Source organism: Castanea sativa, chromosome 8 (assembly GCF_040712315.1).
Source record: "Castanea sativa cultivar Marrone di Chiusa Pesio chromosome 8, ASM4071231v1".
NCBI classification, from domain to species: Eukaryota; Viridiplantae; Streptophyta; class Magnoliopsida; order Fagales; family Fagaceae; genus Castanea; species Castanea sativa.
The window spans coordinates 47,026,034-47,050,433 of record NC_134020.1 but is presented as its reverse complement, the minus strand read 5'-3'; the positions used below and the strand labels follow the sequence as shown (position 1 = coordinate 47,050,433).

Here is a 24,400-nt window from a genome sequence, read left to right as displayed (position 1 = left end):
AGTAACGGTATTTGTATTTTTGAAAATATATGTAAGTGAAAAAGTGTGTAAAAATACGTGTAATGTTATTTAAATATTGAAAATCATTATTAAAACAACAATAACAAACAAGTCCTGAATAATAATAAAAAATACAAACTTTCTGGACATTTCTGGTTGAAAACACACCAAAAAAAGAATGCCATGGACAATTTTTGCCCAAAGCTCCAATTTAAGAAGTATGATGAATTATTAGACTATTTTAGTAATAATAAACAGGTGTCAAACAATGATTGGGTGCCATTTTTAGTTACAACCAAAGTGAAATTGGTACTTCCTTCACACGTGTGATGGCAATGTCAAATAAACACACTAAGTTGTGAAATTGGTACTTCCTTCACACGTGTGATGGCAATGTCAAATAAACACACTAAGTTGTACACTAGAACAACCGTGAAATCACAGAGGTTCTAGAGTGTTCCAAGTTAGGACAACCAGAATTGCGCTCGTTTACATCGGACGGCCCAGATTAAACCGAAGCTTCAAGATCCTTGAAGGGTAACGTTTACCCTTTTTTTCTTTATTTTATCATTGTTGTCAGAGTGAGAGAGAGAAACACACAAAGAGAGAGATAAAAAAAAAAAACCAACTATATACCTACTACTGCTACACACTCACATTGTTTCTTATCCAAAACCCCCCACTAAACCCTAGAAAGCTCACTCTCACACCAAAAGTAAGCATCTTTCAGATTACCCTTTTGTTCTTTTTGGGTTTTTCTTTGTTGTTGAAAAGCTAACATGTGTGTTTTCTGGGTTTTTTTTTTTTTTTTTTTTTGGTTTCATACTTTCATATGGTGCAAAATATTTGGGAAATGCATATGGGTGTTTTTGTTTTTTGGTGGGGTTATTGGTTTTGTGGAAAAGATTGCTTTTTTGTTGTTGAATTGCAAAGGTGTATCATTTTTTGGTTTGTGCGTGTGTTTTTTGCTTTTGTTATGGCTTCATTTGGATAATGTTTTGGAGCAAGGGGGAAAAATATGGTATTTTTGTTGGTTTAGTTTATGATTGCATTTGAATTTCCTGGAGGTGTTCTGGGGATTGAGTAGTTTGGCTTGTAAATATCTGACATTTCATTTTTTGGATTTGGGGATAACTGAGCTTGATGATTGGTCTTAAACTTTTACTATGTACTTTTGTTACTAACTGCCATTTGGGTTTGAAGAAACTTGCTTCAGTTTCTTGATATAAAGTTGAAGAATTGTGTTAATATGTGATAAGTATTTTAATTGTGGGTTAAGTTATAACGTTTAACTAAGCCATCTATGAAAAGTTGTATTGGAGATGTTGCTGCAGTTGTTAGATATTCTAGGACAATTGGAGTCCGTTCTAAGATTTGTTAGAGTTCACAGCTATGTTTGTTTTGAGCTGGGAAATTCAAATTTTCATGCCAGCTTTAGCCAATTACTGCTGGTTCAGCTTTGAACCAATTCAAATATCTTAACTTTTCTTGTCTGAAATTACTTACTCGAGCTTGGAAAGTTTGTGGTTACAAATTTGTAAAAAAGATAACTTTTTTAAGATCATATTATTATCCAAATGACAAGTACACGTCCTGTCAAGCTACATACTCCTGCTTAATATTCCAAAATCCGGTTTCATTGTGAAGTTAGAAGTTAAAAGTGTAAACTGGGTTTGATATAATGCGTGAATTATTTGTCTCATTTGTTTGTACGTGAGCTGCTTTTGGTCAGTATTATTGAATTGATTAATTGCTTTCATTTTTTCCCCAGTAGCTTCCTTCCTTCTCTCTTATGTTCTGTTTTAGTACCTCCTTTGGTCTTTTGATTGAGTACCTTTATCTAATGTGTTTGAGATTACTAAGACAATGATGTTCATTGTTTTCAGCTTTTGAGAAGTAGATGGCATCAACTTTCACAGCCATGTCTTCAGTTGGCTCCTTGGCTACTCCAGGCTGCCGTGTTATGGACAAGAAATTTGCTTCTTCAGACAAGTTGTCATCTTCTGCTTCCATTTCTTCATTCTCATTTGCTAGGAGGCAGAATGTGATGTCACAAAGAAATCGCTCTCCCAAGATTTGTGCCATGGCAAAGGAATTGCATTTCAACAAGGATGGTTCAGCTATTAAGAAGCTGCAAGTGAGTCTTTGATTAAGATGATGTTGGGTGTTGAATTATTGTGGTGGGGTTTTGATTTTGGTTATTTGTTTTTTCTAGTTTCTAATCAATTGCTTGGTTTGTTTCAGACTGGTGTGAACAAGCTTGCGGATTTAGTTGGGGTTACTCTTGGTCCAAAAGGCAGGAATGTTGTTCTGGAAAGCAAGTATGGCTCTCCAAAAATTGTTAATGATGGTGTTACTGTTGCAAAAGAGGTTAGTTTCTATTCATTTTTTACAATGCCAAGGTTGTTTATTGATCTTCAAAAAAGCTGTTGTCTTCATTAGTTGGAATGTTTTGGTGTTAGATGCTTAGATTTCCATTATTGATGAAACTAAGGATCAAATGAACTTGATTTGCCCAGAAAAATTATGATGAATAAATTCTTTTTGCAATGCTATTAATCTTTTTACAAATTTCTCCCTTGTATATACTTCTTTTGCTCAACCTATTATGAACCAATACCACCTTGTGTGAGATATTGATGCATTTTGGTCTTTCCCCTTTTAAGGTTGAGTTGGAGGACCCAGTTGAGAACATTGGTGCTAAGTTAGTGAGACAAGCGGCTGCCAAGACTAATGATTTGGCTGGTGATGGAACAACAACATCTGTTGTTCTTGCACAAGGTCTTATTGCTGAGGGTGTCAAGGTTTGTATTTTGATTTATGGCACTGTGTTGTTCAAAAATATGAAAATCCTGTTTTAATCACTTCATAAAAGAGGCAATAATGAACTGAAATTCATATGATCTCTGCGCCGTGCTTTCTGTTTCTCTCTCTTCATTTAGGAAGATAGTAGAAAGACAGAAAACAGAAAAAAATTTCAAACTTTTTTAATTAGCGATGATCTCCCAATCTCATGAAAATGATTTACAATTCCAGGTGGTTGCAGCTGGTTCAAACCCTGTTTTAATTACTCGAGGTATTGAGAAGACCACGAAAGCTCTTGTGTCTGAGCTTAAGTTGATGTCAAAGGAGGTAATGTTTGTCTGAGTTTTCTGGTTTCAAGCATCAAGATTGTGCCCTCACCATAATTTTATTTTTTCTGGAATTAATCAATTTCTAATATGTCACTTAATAACAATGGCATTGGACTGCAGGTTGAAGACAGTGAGTTGGCCGATGTAGCAGCAGTTAGTGCCGGAAACAACTATGAAGTAGGAAATATGATAGCTGAAGCCATGAGTAAGGTGGGTCGTAAGGGTGTGGTGACCCTAGAAGAGGGAAAAAGTGCTGAGAACAGCCTCTATGTTGTTGAAGGAATGCAGTTTGATCGTGGTTACATCTCACCTTACTTTGTCACTGATAGTGAGAAAATGGCAGTTGAATTTGAAAACTGCAAGGTGTGCATCCTGTCAGAGTGACCTGTTTTGTTTCGTTTTGTATTTTTGATTTTTTTCCCCTCCTGTAACTGTTAAGATTGACAGTAATATCTGTTGGTTTTGCGAATTGATGCGTGTGTGGTTTTTTTTTTATTTTAATGCAGCTGCTTCTTGTTGATAAAAAGATAACAAATGCAAGGGATCTTATTAACGTTTTGGAGGATGCTATCAGAGGTGGATACCCAATTATTATAATTGCAGAAGACATTGAACAAGAAGCTCTAGCAACTTTGGTTGTGAACAAGCTGAGGGGGGCTCTGAAGATTGCTGCACTGAAAGCTCCTGGTTTTGGAGAGCGCAAGAGCCAGTACCTTGATGACATTGCTATTCTCACTGGAGGTCTGTTGACATCATGTTCTCTTCTTTCCTGGCTGTTCTGTATTAACTATCAAGTGTCTCAGTGTTTTTTATTCTGTGCTATTGTTGTCACATGTTGAGAGATTTTCTGCCTGGCTTGCAGGAACTGTAATTAGGGATGAGGTGGGGCTTACCTTAGACAAAGCTGACAAGGAAGTGCTTGGCACTGCTTCAAAGGTGGTGCTTACTAAGGATACCACAACAATTGTTGGTGATGGAAGCACACAGGAAGCAGTAAACAAGAGGGTTGCACAGATTAGAAATCTTATTGAGGTATCGATCTCTCACGTAAAGAAGCAGTATGTGCAGGATTCATTTTGATTGTTTTTAGGCCAATTAAATTGACATTCTCATGCAGGCTGCAGAGCAAGATTATGAGAGGGAAAAACTGAATGAAAGGATTGCAAAATTGTCAGGTGGAGTTGCTGTTATCCAGGTAGGTTCCCAATAGCTGGTTGTAATTATGATGTGTGTTTTTTGTTTTTTTTTTGTTTTGGTTGAGTGAAAATCTGAATTCATCGACTTTCTTCACACAAGGTTGGCGCACAAACTGAGACAGAGCTCAAGGAAAAGAAACTGAGAGTCGAAGATGCTCTTAATGCAACAAAGGTAATATATTATATTGTTACAATTGTAAAGTATTCCTGCACAAATAGGTTTTATGTTGGGGGTAAGTCCTTATCAGTTTACAATTTCAATGAGTTTCAGGCTGCTGTTGAGGAAGGTATTGTAGTTGGAGGTGGATGCACCTTGCTTAGACTTGCATCAAAGGTGGATGCCATCAAGGACAGCCTTGACAATGATGAAGAAAAGGTAAGCTATTTACTGAAGGTTCAAGTCTTGGCATTGATAAAATTGTAGAAGTCACTTCTAAGCAATAGAAGTGCTAAACTTGGTTGAAATCCTTCCCATCTGTAGATCTTGTTAATTGCAAAATGAGGCACAGGCTCAACCTGTTTGGATTAATTGCAGGTTGGAGCAGATATTGTCAAAAGAGCTTTGAGTTACCCTTTGAAATTGATTGCTAAGAATGCTGGTGTTAATGGAAGTGTGGTTAGCGAGAAGGTATTCTTACTATTCTCATCATTTTGGTCTGTCTTTAGTCTTTTTTAGGTTGTATCACTGAATGTAGTTTTTTATTTTATTTTTAGGTGCTTTCCAGTGACAACCCTAAATATGGATATAATGCGGCCACTGGAAATTATGAAGATTTAATGGCTGCTGGAATTATTGATCCAACTAAGGTGAGTTACGATAATTTTGATGTGCTTTCTGTGTTATGTATTTTTAAAGGTGCTGGTAGTTGAAATTATAAGCAATGCATGATGAAATACATGCCAGAATCATACAAATGTGTTATAAGTGCAATTGTATGATGTGCTGGTAGAACCTTGTGTCAGAGTCTTGGAGGCCTGGTTTTCTCTTTTAAAATCATGTTCATGTACAAATACCCAATTTTGTTGAAGAGAATGGGTTCTATTTTCCATTCATCTCTTTTTTGTATATCATTAACAATAGAAATTGAAAATAAGGATTCAGTTATTCCTTCTTGTTAGACTGAAAAATTGTTGGCTGTAGAGTGTTTACTATATAGATGGTTCAAGTATTGAAATGACCCTTAATCTGTGGCTACAGTTCTTTTGGTTTAGTAAGCATGTGGGTTTACCCGGTTCAAATCTGCATGTCGATCATGTGAATCATAACTTACCATTTTTTTTCCTAAGACAGCTAACTATTGAAGCTATTTACTGAAACATTTGCATTCTCTTACTTCAGGTGGTTAGATGTTGCCTTGAGCATGCATCCTCGGTAGCAAAAACATTCTTGATGTCAGATTGTGTAGTTGTTGAAATCAAGGAGCCAGAACCAATGCCTGCTGGCAACCCCATGGACAACTCAGGTCTGTAGTGCTAAAAATTATATAACTCTGCCCTCTGCTTGTGTTGTTCAACAATAGATACTAAACTAAACTAAATGCCTTTGTTTTCTGTCTTGTTTTTATCAGGATATGGCTACTAAGGTTGATTGACAATAGAGCATTTCAAGCGGCTTTGGCTTTGTGAGATGTGAGGGGAAAGTGAGGAGAGGAGTGGAACCAGGGTAGTTTTATAGTAGCTGACTCCTTTTTTTTATTTATTTATAAAATTTTGTAAATTTAATTATGTGGCAGCAAAAGACATAAAGAGTGTAGTGAGGTGAGCTTGCAGTAGTTTGGAATTTTTTCAAGGCTTGAGAGTAATGCCATGAGATAAACAGTGTTTGTGCCCTAAATACTTTCAACTTGTGTGGACTTTTATTAATGATTTCCAGCATGACGATGCTAACTATTCTCCTTTTTGTTCAACCTGGGGTCCAATTGTTTTTTGCACACTTTCACATCTCTCCTTATGTGTCTTTTCTCATGTTTGGGGTCTCAGTGTTTTTTTATGTACAACTAGCCATGGTCTCACATGATGTGCGGATAATGTTTTAAGCTGTTATGTAAAAAACTTATATAGAATATTTAAAATATTTTAAAGTAATAATATGAAGTAATGTTGCGCCAGAACAGCAGGAAAATTTCGTGCTATTCACTTAGCCGGTATGAACCACCCCTTCGTTCCACCTCCGATTGAATTTTGGTTCATTACGGTCTGATTTGGTCATTTCAGCCTATTTCATTGAATTTTGGCCGATATATCAATTCCAAGCGTACTAAAAAAAACCATAACTTTTTACGTTTTAAACGGTTTTTGTTGAATGAAGATCCCGTGGCAATAGTCACCAACACGTCATTGGTTTCTTGAAGGAACTCACCTGCTTCTCTGTTTTTATTTTTCTTCTTCTGCGTTTTTGTGTTTTCTGCTTTTTCTCTTCTTCTATTTTAGTCCTTTGTGTGTAGTTTGTCTTCACTGTCTTGCATTGATTTATTGTTTAATAGTTTGGTAAAATGTAAAACTAACTCTCTAAGTTTCTTTAGATTTCATTTCAGTCTTTTAATTTTGCTTTTGTTCATTATGGTCATCTAATTTTCAAGTTTATTTAATTAAGACTTTCCCATCAACTTTTGTTATATGTTATGTGTAATTTTTCAATTTTATAAACTTTTCTTCAAATTTTTTAAATGAAAAAAAAATTCAATTAATGATTGAAAAATATTTTTCAGATTTTTTTTTTTCAGAATTTTTTTTACGAAAGTTAATAGAAAAGACTCAATTGAATAAATCTGAAATTTAGAAGGTTGAAATGAAATCCAAAGAAAATTAGAGGGTCAGTTTTATATTTTAGCCTTAATAGTTAGTACTTTAATTTCTTTTAGTTTTGTGAGCCATTCTTAGTCATTTATGTTGACTTCTAAGAGCACTCTCATTAGGTAGGGTAAATGTGGCAAATGTCAAATATTTGATATTTGACACACTAAAACACCAAAAACAAAGCATCATGAGGTGTGCTAAATGTCTCAAATTTTTGAGATATGCTACAGTATGCTTCTATCTATGGCACAGTACGGACTCATGTGTTATATATTTTTATTAGGGTAAACTACGTATTTAATCCCTATCCTATACACCATATTTCAATTTGATCCCTAACCTTTCAATTGTGTCAATTTGGTCCCTAACCTTTCTTTATCGTGTCAATTTAATCCTTACAGTTATCTTTTGGATGAAAATTAATGACATGTCTAATGACCAAAATAAAAAATTAGCTTCTATTGATGCGATAATAAACTAAAATTTTATTTTAGCTATTTGCTATGTAAACAATTTTCATCTAATATATAATGGCAAAGACTAAATTAACACGACATTAAAAGGTTAAGGACTAAATTGACACAATTAAAAGGTTAAGGACCAAATTAAAATATGGTGCAAAGGCTAGAGACTAAATATGTAGTTTACCCCCTTTTATTTTATTTTATTTATTTTTACTCAGCTTTCTCACTTCTCTCACCGTGCCAAGCAGATTTACTCTCTCATCCTCTCTTCCTCTCCATCAATCCTCCTTCCAATTGATTCACTCTCTCAGCCTCTCATCCTCTCCATCAATCCTTCCAATTGATTCACTCTCTCAGCCTCTCATCCTCTCCATCAATCCTTCCAATTGGTGGTTCATCCCTCAAATGCCTCAAACTCAGACCCGATCTAAGCCTACCCTGCCTTCTTCCTAGACCTCGGTTTCAACGGAATCGGAGCATCATTCAAGCTCCACCGTGACACCCACGAACCACCACCACTCCTCTGCTCTCTGCGTCTTGGTCTAACCCGGACCTAACACACGCCTCTCTAAATCAAGAACCAAAACCACGCCAGCGTCCAATCAAGCTCCGCCACCGTCCTCCCTGCTTGTCTCCTATAGTCCGATCTCTCCTCTGAACTTGCCGCCGATTACTCCTTTAGTCTCACCAGCGCCGCCGCCGATCTCGCTAGTCCTCGCCGCTGATCACGCCGCCGATCTCCACAGCCGTCACCGATCGTTGGTTGAGTTTGGGTCGACATTTTATTCTCTATTTTTTTTTTGGTTGGTTGATTTTTTTTTTTCCTCTTTTGTTGAGATTTTTGGATTTGGAATTTGTCAAGAGGATCCGGTGATTGTGAGTGTAGTTTGTGGCGGTTGATTTGCTGTTGGTGGTGGTTGTAGCGGTGGTTGTTGGTTGGTTGGTGGCAACTGCCACTGAGTTGGGTATTTGTATAGTGGCTGGGATTTGAGATAATATAGTTTTTAATGTTTAGTAAATATTATTTTAATTTATAGAATAGAAGTATAAAACATTTGATAAATGACATATTATAAAATGATGTGGTAAAATAATAAAGTAGGTGTTTAATGTGTCCAAATGACTTTCTTTTTTTTAAGATCTGATGAGAATGCTAGCCACTCCTACTCCATGTGGCTAACCTATGTCTCACCATTTTTATTTTTATTTTTATTTTCCTTTATTAATTTTAATTTTATCACTACTCTTGTTATAATCTAAAAAATAATTATTAATTTTTATTATTATTGAGTGATATTTGGGATTTGGGCTTAATAAGTTTGACATATTAGTTGAAATATGAACTTATAATTATAAAATTTTAAAAAATTTATATGGGTTTTGATGAATAACCTACAATATATATATAAAAAATAGCTATAATTTGAAATGGCATACCGAAATAGACCGGTATCGAAATATTTCATTTCAATTGACAAACCGAAACAGGTTCCGAACAGTATTTAGAACATTGGCGATAACATAAAGAGATTTTTGTTAAATTAATTATATAATACAAAATTAAGGGATGGAGAATTTAAATTATAGAGAAAAAGTTATATAAATTAGAAATTAGTTATTATGTGGTGTAATATATTCTCGAAAAAAAATGTGGTGTAATAAATTGATTGTTTGTTTAATCATTTATTTTTTTGTTGAAATTTTTAATCATAATTTTAGTTTCTACATTGGCTTGGAGTTAGGCATAAAAAATTTGTAATTTCTTATAAATGTTTAGTTGGCTTATGGAAGTATCATCTAAAATTTATGATGTCACATTTATGTTATTGAAATATGATAGTGGTAAGTTAAATATTTAGTGAAAATAATGATATCCTATTAATAGAATTTTATTATAATCCAAAATATGTAAAGAAGTTGAGGTGTAAAGCTAAAAGAAAAATTACTGTTACAAAGTGCCATATGACAGAATGACATGGTCTCTGACATGATGTTTTTTCTTTCTTATATATATATATATATACACACACTATTATTTAAGGGGGCTTTCTCTGTTTGGATTATTCATTTTTTTAGTCCAAAAAATGTTTAAGTAGAGACAAAATTAAAGGAAAATCTGGTAAGAATCTAACTCTCACTAAAACATTGCCTAAAATACCCTTATCATATTCACTTACAAGTTTTCAACCAACGGAGATAAATATATAAATTAAAACTCATACACTTTAAGACCTTCAAACTCACGTACACTGTTAGTTTCTATCTCACTTTCTATCTCTCATTCTTCTTCAGATTAAAGACATTTAGTTTAGCTCTACATCATTCTTTATTTTTCTTCAGATTGAAGATAATTACTGTCAGAGGCTCCAACAACTTTTCAGGTTCTATCTTTTGCAAGGGTACAGTGGCTTATTATCGTGGTTGACTTCAAGATTTTAAATAGGAGGATTTGTGCTTGAATTGGTTGCTTGAAAAAGGATATTGGTAAATGCTGTTTCTTTTTATTTTGGCCTCGAATTAAACACAAACTCTTTTTTTGGGTTTTTTGTGTGTGGAATTTACAGTATTTTTATTAAAGGAATTAAGCCACTTGGATGAGAATTAAGACCGATTGGTTTTGCATTTATATGTGTAGGTATTGGATAAGATTCGATTTGAGAGCCTCACAGACAAAGTCAACAAGACTCTCTCTATTTATGTGTGCAGGTACTTATATATTATTCTTCTTTGTTTTGGTCTAAGAACTTAATATTTAATGTGATTTTAGATTGCTAACACTTTTTCTGGTTTTTGAAATTACCTAAAAAATAGAAGAACCTCTGAGTACGGGCGTGAGCGCGTGAGTGTATATAAATTAGTGTATACTTATAGAGAATTAATGTGTATTTACTTTATTGACACATTTAATGAACTAAAAGTTTTATATAAATGTAAACTTTGATGAGGTGAAAGTGTAAATGAGAGAGGCTCAACGAATGTGCCACTTGACAGAACTTCATGCTCTCCCACGTGAGGTTTCTGTTTACATGTACATATTGAATTTTTTTTTTGAGAGTTTTAACCTATGACTTCCGCTCTTGATAATAGCTCTTTATTATCAGACCAAGATACCAATCAGTTTTTAGTGTAGGCGGGGATTGAACCTCAGATCTCTTATACAACCATCAGAAACTTTACCAGTTGAGTTAACTAGAACCCACTACATATTGAATATTGATTGGTTGATATGTGCTGCTATTTGTAATTGTTATTCTAATTTCTAAGCTTGTGTGATCTGCCAGGTAATAAATGCATGTCCCAACTGTCTAGGTAGTTTGATTGGTTTTATTTTTAATCAATTATATTTTAAATCCTATGATTTAAGGTGGTTTGGTTTCAAAATAAATCTTACAACTTAAAATTTTTTAAACTAAACTATTTAATTCCAAAAGTTTCAAATTAAATGTGGAAGTTTAAGATAGATAGGTACAAGTTAAATTTTATAGTTTTGTTAGTTTCAAATTGAGTTCTGGAATTGTAAAATCAAGTCAACATAAATTTTGAACCTTTTGAGTATGATGCGGTGGTTTGTTTTTGGATTTGATAGGGGTTTAAACTGATAATGATAGTAAGATTTTAAAAGATTAGGATTCAATTTGAAACTAGCTAAGCTAAAACATTCAACTTGTGCAATTAAAATGTAATTTGCTCTCTCTCTCTCTCTCTCTCTCTCTCTCTCTCTCTCTGATTTTGTCAGACATGATGAACCTGACTATTGTGTCATCGTCTCCTGAGTGAAGTTAATAAGCATTTAAACTTATTGAGATGATCATGTCAGTCCCTTTAGACCTTAAACCATTTAAAACTTAGGGGGTGTTTGAGAGAGTAGTTTGAGTTATGTTGTTTGGGTGTTTGTGATATACGTATGGGTGAAAAACTATGTAAAAATATGTGTAATATTATTTAAAATGTGTGAAAATGTGTTATAACTGTGCTGCCAAACAGACCCTTAATGCCATTTAATTTCTAGATGCATAAGCATAACAATGTTAATGTGCATTCTTGTGTCTTGAGTCTTGACTCTTTGAGCCTGCTTTCTTTACGTTGCACAGTAGTAACTAAAATTTGCTCCTACTTTTCTATCTTTAAAAGCTTAGAATATGGAGAAAAGCAGCACCAAGATAAACTATATGTCAGTGTAGTAAAATATTCAATTATTAATTTAGGAGGATCTCATATAAAATTTGGCTCATGAAATTTTTTTTTTTTAAAATTATTCATTTTGCAAGGGAGGAAAAAGAGAGTGAGGAATATATAACATAGAGTGCACCCTGTAGACTGTAGAGTGAGTCTGTACACAGCTAACAAATTTATGGAGGTAGAGAGAACATGAAATTAATAAACACGTATTTGCTCAGGTTCATACATACTACAATCATGGACCAGAAAATTGGTTCAACATGAAGGCACACAATGGATTGGTTGAGTTTATCAGGGGAGAAATTCTTTGGTTCTCTCTCGTAGGACCCTTTACAAATAATTGTTCTTCTCCTAAAGAAATATATGGGGGGTTGATATAGTGCATGATGCAGCAACGTAAACCCTTAAATGCTATCGGCAATTAAATAATTAGATTATACTAAAAACTTTTGGAAACTATATCATTTATATATTTAAAGTTAAAGTTGAGAGAAAATCCGATTAGATTATAAATTGGATTTCAATTGAGGTCAAATTTTGTGCCATGTAACCTATTCAAGATTTTAACTTTTTGTGCCAAGTGAATCACTTATTAAAAAAAAAATGAAGAGTCCAATATTAAATGAAGCACATATAAAAAAAAAAAAACCAATTATACACCTAATCTTGTCATTTTATTGTATAAATACCTTTAATCTAAACTCCTTGAGGTTGATCTTGGGATAATATGTGGCATTTCATTGACCATGTAGTATGTTAGAATCACCATGTGGGTAGCTTATAAGTTTTGTTTTAGTATCAAAAAAATGAAAAATATTTGTTATTGATCAAATTATAACTATATACAAGTTAATTAGGATCAAAACATTTTGAAACTGTATGATTGATTTTTTTTTTAAGTGCTAACAAAAAATTATAAGAAATCATCATGGTTTAAGTTAAAATAAAAAATACAACCTAAAAATTTTAAAATACGATAGCTAAACATATGATCTACAAATATTTATTTATTTAGGCTGGCTTCAAATCTTAGTGTATGAAAAATGTAGCCATACATAGTGTGGTTACATGCTAGTGGTTGCTTAGGTAGAAGCACAAAGTAGGCTTGATCCATCCCCTCCAAAAATAAAAAAAAATGTTAGGCTTGATCCAAGCATGATCATTCCATTTGACCTTTGACCTCTTATATCATGTCATCTAAATCGAAGATATGACATCAATGAGAGGGAAAAAAAATCTAAATTAAAGTTCTAAATATTCTAATTTATCAATGATATTTGTCGAATATTGTATATTGATAATCTCAAACTACTACTTGAATATTTTAATTTCCTAACTAAATTGAAAAAACCTTTTATAAGATTATTTATAGTTTTGAATCAAATCCTTTCTTGAGGCCAATAACTACATCAACCAAATAGGAGATAGAAATCCTACTTTTGCTTAATCTTTATGCTTCCAAATAGGTTATTAGCATAATAGAATGACTGTTTGTGATTATCTTTAATGGAGGATATGTTTAATATAACAGTATAGCCATTAGCCATACGACTAATTACAAGTGTATTGAAAAGTCATCATTTCATTTGTTTAGATTGTAACGTGTTTGATTCCATGAAAATCACAGAAGGAAAAAAAGAAAAGAAAAAAAAGGAAAAGAAAAAGAAGAATGACGATCGGAATACGCACCAATCTACCATTCCAAATTTGCAACAAATTAATTAATTTTTTTGGGCCATGTGTTACAGTGAATATTCAACTGGGGGCACCCTATCCCTATGCTTTAAATAGTGGGGGCACTTTTTATGTGAACCCAACAGTCTTATATCCTTGGATTCCAAGAATTCATTTGAGATTTTTGGTAAAGAGGCTTTTCTGAATTGTGTTATCATAATAATTATAATATTAATAATACTAATTTTTTTATTATAATAAGACCAAGACATTCACCGTCATAAGAATTATCATAGACAAACATATGGTGGATGGTTTATATTAAATATTTGCAGGATTTTAAAATTCACACAACAAAAAGTTGGTTGGACTAAGGGCCAATTAATGGGAAACAGGTAAATAAAAAAAGACCTTGTAAATAGTTTTCCCAATTAGAGGCAAAATGTTGTTTCTAAAAAAAAAGGTAAATTCTCTCTCAAAAAAAAAAAAAAAAAAGAAAAGAAAAGAAAAGAAAAAGAAGGTAAAATGTGCATCGGACTACGGCATCTAAACTACACTTATGTGGCGTTTGGTACGAGGAATCCACATTACTCTTGGCATCTAGATTCCCAGGAATGTGATTCCTAGGAATCACATTCCTAGGAATGTAGCTATTCCTATGTTTGGTTTTATTGGGAGATTCCAAGGAATGTGAGATGATAATGTTTGGTGTATTCCTAGGAATCTTAAATGAATTATTTGTTTTTCCCATTTTGTCCTTAGATTTGAATGTGAAGTACCAAGCCCATTAAAAAAAAAAATCTTCCTTTAAATAAATAATGAAAAAATATATATAAACTATTAATTAGTCCTTTAAAAAAATATCTTACTCTAAATAGATAGATAAAAAACATTATATAAACTATCAATTAGCAACACATTCATTAAAACTGTGATCTAACGTTTCAAAATGACAAGAATAATACAAAAATAACTATTAGCAGAGTTATTTATCCTGTTTATGTTGTTTTGGCGGGAAAAGATAAAGACAAGAGAGAAGATATTGATAATTTGTTTTATAGTTTATCTTAATTGCTTAAATGATAAGGAAAAAGGGTTAAAATTGTCAATTTATAAAAAATACAATTTCTTTTAAGTTTGGGAATCTGGATTCCCACCTGTTTTAAAGGGAATCCACATTCCTACTGAGAGGGGTTTAAGGATTCCCCTGGCATCTGATTCCCTAGTGTAATTTGCAACCAAACATGGGAATCTTTAAACATTCCTGGGAATCCTAAAACATTACCCCGTACCAAACGCCACCTTAGATAAATGTTAAAGGCATTATTAGAGTTAAAAGTATTCTTTTGCTGTAAAATATTGACCTATGGTCACGAATTTTATCATACATACCCTTCTGTCATTACCATTTTAGCTAAGAATTTGTTTCGCGTAGGAGAAACCTTAAAAAAACAAAGAATAGAAAAGGAAAGGTAAAAGGTCAAACAAGTAATAAATGTATTAGTATTTTTATTATTATATAATTTATTTAAAAAGAGAGACTAATGATTGGAAATAAGACCAAGTCTTAATAATAATAATAAGTTTTTTTTTTTATGAAAATAATAATAATAATAAGTTGTATATAAGATATATATAAAATAGATATATAATATAGTTTGATAATAAGGATTTCTAGAAGAGTATTTGATTGTTTTTTTATGTATGTTCATAAAATAATATTATTCATTTATATATGTTTAGTCCTTCCGTTCCATACACGCATGGTAATTATAGGAAAGAATCCATTAAAACTACGTTGGCAAGAGTTATATAAGACATTATACATTTTTTTTTTTTTTGATAAACCATAAGACAGTATACATTAAACATGGTCAATTCTATAAGATATATAACAAAGTAGTTTTTGAAGGCTTTACACATTGGCAATTCTATGAGATATATAATAATATAGTTTTTGAAGCGCATGAGATATATAATATAGTTGATTCTCAAAAAAATACTATATAGTATATGTGTCAAATAAAAAAACAAAAACATTATTATAAGAAGTTTGACATATGGTACGTACAACGAGAGAAAGCATGGCATACAATAAATTCCCTTTTTCCATGCAATGTCATTTGCTATATAAATCTCTCGCAGTTCTAGTTGGCGTGTGTGTTTCTTTGTGTTTATAGCCAAATCAATTTGCTCTCTTTCTCTCTCTCACACAAAACAATGACACAAAACACAACACACACACGCACACACACTCTCTCTCTCCACTAGTCCTTTGAAAACTTCTCCTTCTTCTTCACGCCGCCTCTCTTTTCTCTTTCTGACCTCAACCAACACCGCTTTATATATGTAACTCCCTTTACATTCCCATTTGTTTGTTTTTGTTTTTTTTTTATATATTATTTTTCTTCTCTTTTTGTAAGCGCTTTCGCATATACACACATATACACACACTGACTGACACATAAAACTCAGTCATGGCCTCGTCTTCTTCTCTCTAATGCCGGCTCTTCTTTCATCACTGGTAATGCCCTTTTTAAGATATGGGTTTCTTTTTCTCTGTAGCAGTCATTGGAATACGCGTTTGTTCTTTCATGTTTTGCTCTTTTTTTTATAAAAGGTTTGAACTTGTTGATTGATTCTGAATTTTGGGTTTTGATGATCGGGCTATACTGGGTTTTTGGTGATATGAACTGGTTCAATTTGGATTTTTTTTTGGAATATAAGAAAATTGTTAATACATTCGGGTGTTTTGTATTGTGTTTGTACGTAAAAGTCGAGAGTAAAGTGGAGGACGTTTTTCAATTGGACTGATGACTCTGATGATGATAATACTGACTTCCCAAGTCTGATTCTCAAGTCTGATTCCGGGTGGGGGCTTAGCATTGATTTGTTTTCTAGTATGGAATCTGTAGATGTTCTGTTCTTTGAATGGTTGCTTTTATATTTTTCTTTTTTTCTTTCATCTAAATTCAATTTTGGGAGAATATGATGACTGAGGTATGACTGCATTAGTTGATGAATCAATTCAATCTTTTCATAACTTGGAATTTTGAAGATCAGTTAATTTGGTGAGACTTGGGAGGGTCTAAGATGAAGGAGATGTAGGATTCTTTACACCCTGTTAAGAAAAATTGTTCTTGTTTGGGAACTAATTATGGGGTTGTTTTCATAATGCACAATGTCGTTGCAACTGTATATAATTTTTTTTAGATGATAAGGATGTTGATGATGTTTTGGTTAATTAATTTGATTGAAATTTTTATTTTTTATTTTTTGTAGGATTTTACTGAATTTAAAATTGTGAATGGTGCAAGTGATTTTTTTCTTTTCTTGTTCAATTGAAGGATTTTTCGTGGATCTCCATTGCGTGGTAGAGTTTGCACTGTTTGGCAGAGAGGATTTTTGAACTTTTTTTTCACAAGATGGACCGAGGGAGAACTGAATTAGAATTTGATGAGCTTGAGAAGCTTCTTGGTGAGATTCCAAATGCTACTTCTGGAAAACCACATTCTGAGGGATCTGGACCAAAGGGGGTGTCTTTGGGTGGAAACTTGTCTTCTATATGTCTGAATTCCTGCAAAGAGCCTTCCAGTGAGAAACTTCAAAAAAATAGGAATTTGGATGAGGGAAAAATCTCATTGAATAAATTTGGGCAATCACAGACTAAAAGGGTTCAACCAGAGGAAATGAATTTGCCTGATGACCAATCCTTGTCGTCTGCATTTGCAGGATTGAGCTTCACCAATGGCATGCCAAGGGAAGCTGGAAAGTCTAAATCCTTACAAAATCACAACATTTTATCGAATGCTCAATATCTAAATGGCTTAATGAAACCAAAGTCCAATGTGGATTCATCGGTGATGGTTGTTCCCTCTTTCCAATCACCAAAAACAGTACCCTGTGATTTTGATGAGTTTGGTGAGACAAAAGTTGGCCAGGAAAGTTCAAATTTGTTAAAGCAGCAAGTAGGCTATTGTCAGCCAACTGAAAATTTCTCCACTACTGTTCCATTTGCTCATGTGGTGCCAGGCTTACAGTACCTCTCTAATGTGCCGGTCCATGGTGTACAGTTTCCTGTTATGCCAGATCGGCAGCAATTCTTTCTGGATGCACAGTCTCCAGTGCATTATTTACATTCACAACAATTAAACCAGCCACAAATTAGTTGGAGGAATGTGGAAGAGCAACAGTATTATAGGATGCATCAGCAATACCTGTACCTGCAGCAGCTTCAAAGTCAGAGGTTTGAAGCTCAGCATCCTATTCAAGCACATGGGAATGTCTCAACTAGACTGATGAGTGAGAACCCAAGGCAGCCATACTTTGAGGTGCCAATCTCTCACCAGCTTGGAAAATCTAGACAAGAGTCATTTTGGAACAACTATACAAACCATAGGGGTTCAAACCATTTGAATCCTTCCCTTTCATTCACAGATTTTAATGCAATTCAACTTTTGGACAAAGTGACAAAGCAAAAGTTTCCTGACAAAATTATGACAAGATCATATGAAATGAACACACCCAGAGCTGTGAAGCTCAGCTCCACTGGCAGAAATGAATCACCAACCCATGTCAGCCAAAATGGGAAATTTCTCTCAAATCAACATCTTTGGCATAGCTTATCTACTCCAACTACTGGATGTTTTCAGTTAGATGGTTTGAGCTCGTGGGATTTCTCCCCTGAAACTACAGATTTCAAGGGTACTGATCTGAAGCCACTGACTCAGAAATATAACTCTGTTGATGAAGTCACTGGAAGAATATATCTCTTGGCCAAGGACCAACATGGTTGCCGCTTCTTACAGAGAAAATTTGTGGAGGGCACCACAAAAGATATTGAAAAGATTTTTCTTGAGATCATTGATTACATTGTTGAGCTCATGACAGATCCTTTTGGGAATTACCTAGTACAGAAGTTGCTTGAAGTTTGTGATGAGGATCAGAAAATGCAAATACTTCATGCAATCACTAGAAATTCTGGTGAACTTGTTAGGATATCATGTGATATGCACGGGTTGGCTCTCTTTCTCTAACATGAGTGTTATTGCACAAATATATGGTTATTATTTTTAATTTTATATGTGTTAGTTGTCTGCTGAGTTTTTCTTCCCAACTACAGGACTAGGGCTGTTCAGAAGGTCATTGAAACCCTTAAGACTCCAGAGCAGTTCTCCATGGTTGTTTCCTCACTGAAGCCAGGCATTGTGACTTTAATGAAAAACATGAATGGCAACCATGTTGCTCAGCGCTGCTTGCAACATTTAACACCTCAATACAGAGAGGTAAGGATTACATGTCTTGTGCATCTAATTTCTTTTCAGTTAAGTATGTGCATTAACAGATATATTTGTGTGAAAAAAAGAAGAAGAAGATGTTTACCCTTGCTGTATGCAAAGTTGCAAACAAGTCAACCTATTTGTTATACCTCACCATCTAGGGGTCATATTCTTAACGTGAAAGTGCACAAAGATTACGATGAGAATTTTTTTCTAAAGAAGTTAGATTTTATCTACATGTAACAGAGTTGTATATTGCATAGCTTAATTCAAGTTCTAGGCTTATATGACTATCAAGCATTTTTATTATTATTAAGTTGTACTTCTACCTAAAACCAACTAGGTTAACTTTACTTTTTTGGACAAGTAAGTTTTTAACCCTAAGGAGAGGGTGAAGGGGAGATTAAAAGTAGTGACTTTTGCCTCATGACTTGTGGTTCCCGGCTGATAGTTATAACCCTTGAGGTAATATTTTAGGTATTACTTTCATCAAGTAGATGAGACTATGAAGTTGTTCTTCACTTCTTGGAGTGGTTTTTGGTAACATCTTGCCGATGAAATTTTAAAACATGTAAAAATGGAAGTTTTCCTAAAACAAAATAGGAATTTTGTTTTTGGATCCAAATGCTAAGTGACCAATGATTCATGTTGCAAGTGCACCGAAGATATGGATGTTGAATTCTCCAAATCTTGTCCACACCTTGTATATTGATAGTAAGATTGAAAGGTGCTAGGGTATATCTAGTCTTAGAGATCTCTTTGAGGGAACCATATCATTTGATAGCCTTTGTGTTGGCGGTGCCTTGCAGCTGTGCAAGTTCTACAAGGACATATATGATTCAATTTCTTCAGAGCTGCATTAAGATGGAGTGTATCTGGTTTTGCGATATATCTCCATATGTGGTTGGCCTTGTAATCCTTTAAGTACATCTTGTCTTGTTTGTTAGCTCCCCTGATTTTGCTTTTATTTGTTACTTGTTGTCTCACTTTATATCATGACAGACATGTGAAATACTTTGCATATTTCAGTGGGTTCTTTGGTGTTGTATGCTTTATTGTCAGTTGCAGTGGTTTTCTTCTAAAACTGTGGGTAATTTCTTTCATATATTGTGTCTTGAATAGGTGATGTTTTAGTCAAGATTGATGTTTCACCAAACTTATGCTTTGTGTTCGTGCTTTACATTTTTGCAAGGAGAGTTCAATGGATACACTAATTGTTAGTATGTTAATATTTTGAAATGGAACTTTTGGAAACTCTTCTTTTGGAGTTGTTTTGTAACTATCTTCCACACATTAACTCATTTTGTTCAGATATCACTGGGAATTTAAAATCATTCTAGAGTTAGTGGAATATGCCTGTTTCATATCTGTAGCATTGGAAGACTGTTCTATATGGACAATGATTCATAGAAGATGCAATGTACAAGTCATGTTCTGTATCATTATTTGTAATGAGTTCCTTTAAAATCTGAAATTGGTCTTCTTCCTTTATCATGTAGCATCTAGTGTGTCGCTTTATGCCTTTGAGTTTTGTGAAATAGAAATTGTAATGATTGCAATTTTCAAGCTCCTCTTAACTAAAGTTATCATCTTTTGCTATGTGATGTGGTGTCTTTGATTTGAGTGAAATGCTAAGACTCTTGAGGGACGTGAAAAATCTGTTCCAGATCTCAAGCTTTCTTCCCTCAAATCTTTATTTGAGTGGATGAATGCTTCCTCTTTATTTTCTTTTGCGAATATGTTTGAGATGCTTGGCAGTTGTTCTTTTTGTGCTTAATGTTGGTGTACTCTGTGTACACATCCTATGTACAGGGTTGCCCCTTTTTAGCGTTTATTTAATGAAGTACTTATAAAAAAACTAAAGTTATCATCTTACATCATTTGTTCAGCTCCTATGTATGTATCCATCTGATAGTGTTTCTGCTGTTCTAAAATCTTGCAGAATATTTAGTTTAACAATCAAAGGAGGTTTGCAGCATGACATGAAATAATAATACTGTTTTCTTTTGCAGTTCCTTTTTGAAGCTGCAACCACTAATTGTGTTAATCTTGCAACGGATCGCCATGGCTGTTGTGTACTTCAAAAATGCCTCAGCCATTCTACTGGAGATCAAAGACGCTGTTTAGTCTATAAGATTACATCAAATGCTCTAATCCTTTGTCAAGATCAATTCGGGTACTCTTTTTTTCCACTTCCTTCTTCTGTAACCATGCTATCTTTTCTTATTCACATGTGACAAGAACTTAATGGTTGTTTTAACAAGTCTTGTCCTGGGAGTTATTTAAATGTAATTATTCTTGCACATTTTTTTAGAAAGTGCTTAGACTTGGTCATCCATGATTTAAAGTTCAGATATGACCTTGTACTAAGAAGGATGCTAGGAAAAGGTTGCGTAGCTAACCTGCAATGCATGTGATGAGGCTTTATTCAGCATAGTTGAGATCTATAACAAAAATTTCTTATGTAATTTGCAGTGATAAATTAAAAGATGCCGCCTTATACTTTTAAACTAGTTGTACACATAATTACTCTCACACACACACATAACATGCAATGCATGTGTGTACACACACACACACATGTCTATAAAAAAAAAATAGGAACAATCAAATATGTCATTGACTTGATTGTCAGATACTATGATGTTCTTGCATTTTTCCTGTTCTGGGAATCACCCTTTCAGAAAAAAAAAGGGGGGGCGGGGGATGTTAAGGCTGCCTACCAATTGCCTTTCCTAGACCCTATAGAATTGAGAGTTTTGTGCATTGGATACAACCTTTTTTATATAAATGCCATGTGTGTAGAACTAGTACTCGGGGTTGGAGGACCCAGATGCAAGTGGTTCATTGGATCCACTTCCATTTTTCTCTTTTTGTTTTTTTGTTTTTGCTCGTGTGTGTGTTGAGAAATGTGTTTATGGAAGGCATACTGAACACACCTTTTACATCAAATCAAATTTAAATTTCAGTGAGAATTTTATTCCACTGTATTATTATGTGTTTTAGTGAGACTTTGACTTCCCATTGCATGTGCATATCTGTATTTACGATATCAAGCTTCAGACTCTAACTTTCAGTTCTGCAGGAATTATGTTGTGCAATTTGTCCTTGAGCTTCAGCTTCCATGGGCAACAGAAGATATTCTTGACCAGTTGGAGGGTCACTTTGGGGACTTGTCCATGCAGAAATGTAGCAGTAATGTGGTTGAGAAATGTCTGAAGCATGCAGGTGAAGAACACCGCACTCGCGTTATCCAAGAGTTGATTGATAATCCTCGGTTAGATCAAATAATGCAAGATCCTTATGGCAATTATGTTATCCAAGCAGCATTAAATCAGTCAAAGGTTAGCAATTTCAGAGTTTTAAGCCATCTTTTTTCTTAAGGACAGTTTTGTGTATAAGCATGTCATGCTTACAACAATATATTATGCGGTTATACTCATAAAACTTAGGAATTATTTGATTTAATCATGTCTTTCCAAGGTTTTAAAGTCTCGTCTGTTTTTGAATGGTCCCATTTTCTATCTTCATTAGTATTCAATCATCCATTTCTCTCATGGAGAATTCCTTATATGGGCTTAAATCTAGTTGTATATTAGCATGTTCCATTTTAGTACTTTCTTTCTTGAGAATGCATGTTTCTGTTGTAGTTTCACTGTAAGCAATGTTTGAAGCTCAGTCATCAGTTTGTGATATGCTTGCAGGAGATATAATCAGGAATGAAAGCATTAAAAAATTGAGAACTGTGAACTAGGTTTTATTAAGTTAGAAATGTACAAAAAGGAGGTTGAGCCTTGGTGCAATGGCAAGTGCCTTTCACCAAAAATGATAGGTCGCGGGTTTGTATATGGGAATCAACCTCTCCAATAAATTGGGGGTAAGACTGCCTACTATGACTTCTCTGAGACCCTGCAAAAGTGGGAACTTTGTGCATTGGGTACAACCTTTTAATGGTACAAAAAACCTTGGTATATAACCACATTGTTGTGATTGCTTTGGTTTGAGAAGCATTCTTTTTATATTTTATATTTTTTTTTCTTCAAAAGAGGTTTATTGTGTGATTCAAAGATAGGAAACACAGGAAAGAGGGTCATTAGAGTTTCCACTGTTATATGTCCATACATTATGTTCATCTTAATATTGCTACTTTTAACAATTAGAGTAACAACTCCAAGATTATGTGACTTTAATAGTTGTGATTTGACTAGTTTTTTCTTTCTCTTTTAAGCTAATTGTTTTTGTACTTGTTGAGCAGGGAGCTCTTCATATTGCATTAGTGGCTGCTATAAGACCCCATGTTCCTGTGCTTCGGACAAGCCCATATGGGAAAAAAGTTCTCTCTTGCAGTAGTTTGAAAAAATAATTTTTGGTATGATCTCAAATTTATTTGCCTCTATATATAAAATTTGACCTTTCTTGGTCCTTTTTTTTGGTGCATTTTTTATGAAAAAAAAAAAAATTCTATTTTTATGGGGAAGTCTAATATGCTTTTATTTTTATTTTTTTCATTTAGGTTTAATTGTTCAAGAAAATCCTGTATATTCTGTAATAAGCAAGTGAAGAAAAACTTTGAGCTGGGCTTTATGACTTGTGAATTTCAGAATCAGAAGCTTAGTCCTGAAAGAAATAGGTCATTGATGCCTTCAACAGCTTATCTGAACAGATGAAAGGTGAATTTTTGGTTGTCTTATTGTCCTTTTGGACTATGTGGGATCATATTTGTATGTAGGCGTTTTTATGCTTTTGCATTGGGTAGAAATAAAAAAAAGGGGTGACGATCTAGAGTTCTTTTAGTTTATGGGAATTGTTCTATGGATGGACTTTTTGACTAGGCTTGGCGGGTGGTTGCAGAATCGAAGAACCTTTTTTTCCATGTCTGTGTTTTCTGCTAGGCATTTATCATCTGGTGTAAATCCTTTGCCTGTAGATTGCCACGATTAGCCCTTGTTCATGTTACCGTATATTGTATTAATACTTGTTCTGATCTTAATATTCTTTTAGTGATGCCTTGATATTATAAGTATAATGCCGCTTATGGCGTATAAATAGTCTACAATTCTCATATTCTACACCCATGAATTCACATTCTATTTTGCAGAGCTCTTTGACAATTTAACTTCAAATGCACTTAACGTTTTTTTTTGGGGGGGGGGGGGGGGGGGGTAAGGATTCTTTGAGAGCTAGCCACCCCTGGCATCTCAAACTCTGCCCGGACAAGAAAATCTCTTGGAACCATGATTGACTTGGATAAAAAATCAGCCCATTGCCACTTTTAGCATTGAAAAATTGATTGGTGTCAAGAATCTACGAGCTGCAAGCATGCTTGTGTTCTAGCAGAAATGAAACATTATCCAGTTAAAGTTCCCTTCAACTATCCTGTCTACCCTAGACCACTGCCACCTAGTTCGAACCTAGGTAGAGGATCAATCCATAGTGAAAGGAATTTAGGTATGAATAGGGATCCAAAGAATCATAAATATCACTGTTGCATTAGAGAAAAAAAAAAAAATCACATTGAACAATTTGAACTAATGATATGGAGAAATCCACATAGGGAAATTGATTGATGACAGTGAAAACTTTGTTGTTGCTACTATCCTTGGGGTTATAGTCTTTGTACTTTAGTGATAGACTTAATGTTGGAAGATCGTATAATGCCATCTATGGAGTTTTTGTAC

The 24,400-nt window shown here is 34.0% G+C and overlaps 2 protein-coding genes across 3 annotated transcripts; both read left to right on the top strand.

The window, feature by feature from the left end:
• The first annotated feature begins 561 nt into the window (after positions 1-561).
• Positions 562-6,237, top strand: LOC142608415 (ruBisCO large subunit-binding protein subunit beta, chloroplastic). Its single transcript, XM_075780188.1, has 15 exons — positions 562-715; positions 1,887-2,137; positions 2,245-2,370; positions 2,667-2,804; positions 3,037-3,132; positions 3,255-3,497; positions 3,641-3,875; positions 3,997-4,166; positions 4,252-4,329; positions 4,431-4,502; positions 4,602-4,706; positions 4,866-4,958; positions 5,045-5,137; positions 5,670-5,793; positions 5,899-6,237. The coding sequence occupies exons 2-15, from the start codon at positions 1,901-1,903 to the stop codon at positions 5,910-5,912; spliced, it is 1,824 nt and encodes a 607-aa protein (XP_075636303.1). The 5' UTR covers positions 562-715; positions 1,887-1,900; the 3' UTR covers positions 5,913-6,237.
• Positions 6,238-15,637: 9,400 nt separating this feature from the next.
• Positions 15,638-23,745, top strand: LOC142606920 (pumilio homolog 12). 2 transcript variants are annotated; one of them, XM_075778295.1, is made up of 7 exons: positions 15,638-15,967; positions 16,791-18,460; positions 18,566-18,728; positions 20,735-20,898; positions 21,808-22,066; positions 22,978-23,091; positions 23,236-23,745. In XM_075778295.1, exons 2-6 carry the CDS (start codon positions 16,869-16,871, stop codon positions 23,083-23,085), a joined length of 2,286 nt encoding a protein of 761 aa, XP_075634410.1. In that variant the 5' UTR covers positions 15,638-15,967; positions 16,791-16,868; the 3' UTR covers positions 23,086-23,091; positions 23,236-23,745. The 2 variants fall into 2 exon arrangements, with proteins under 2 accessions (XP_075634410.1, XP_075634411.1); XM_075778296.1 differs by having other exon boundaries at positions 16,726-18,460.
• The last annotated feature ends 655 nt before the right edge of the window (positions 23,746-24,400 follow it).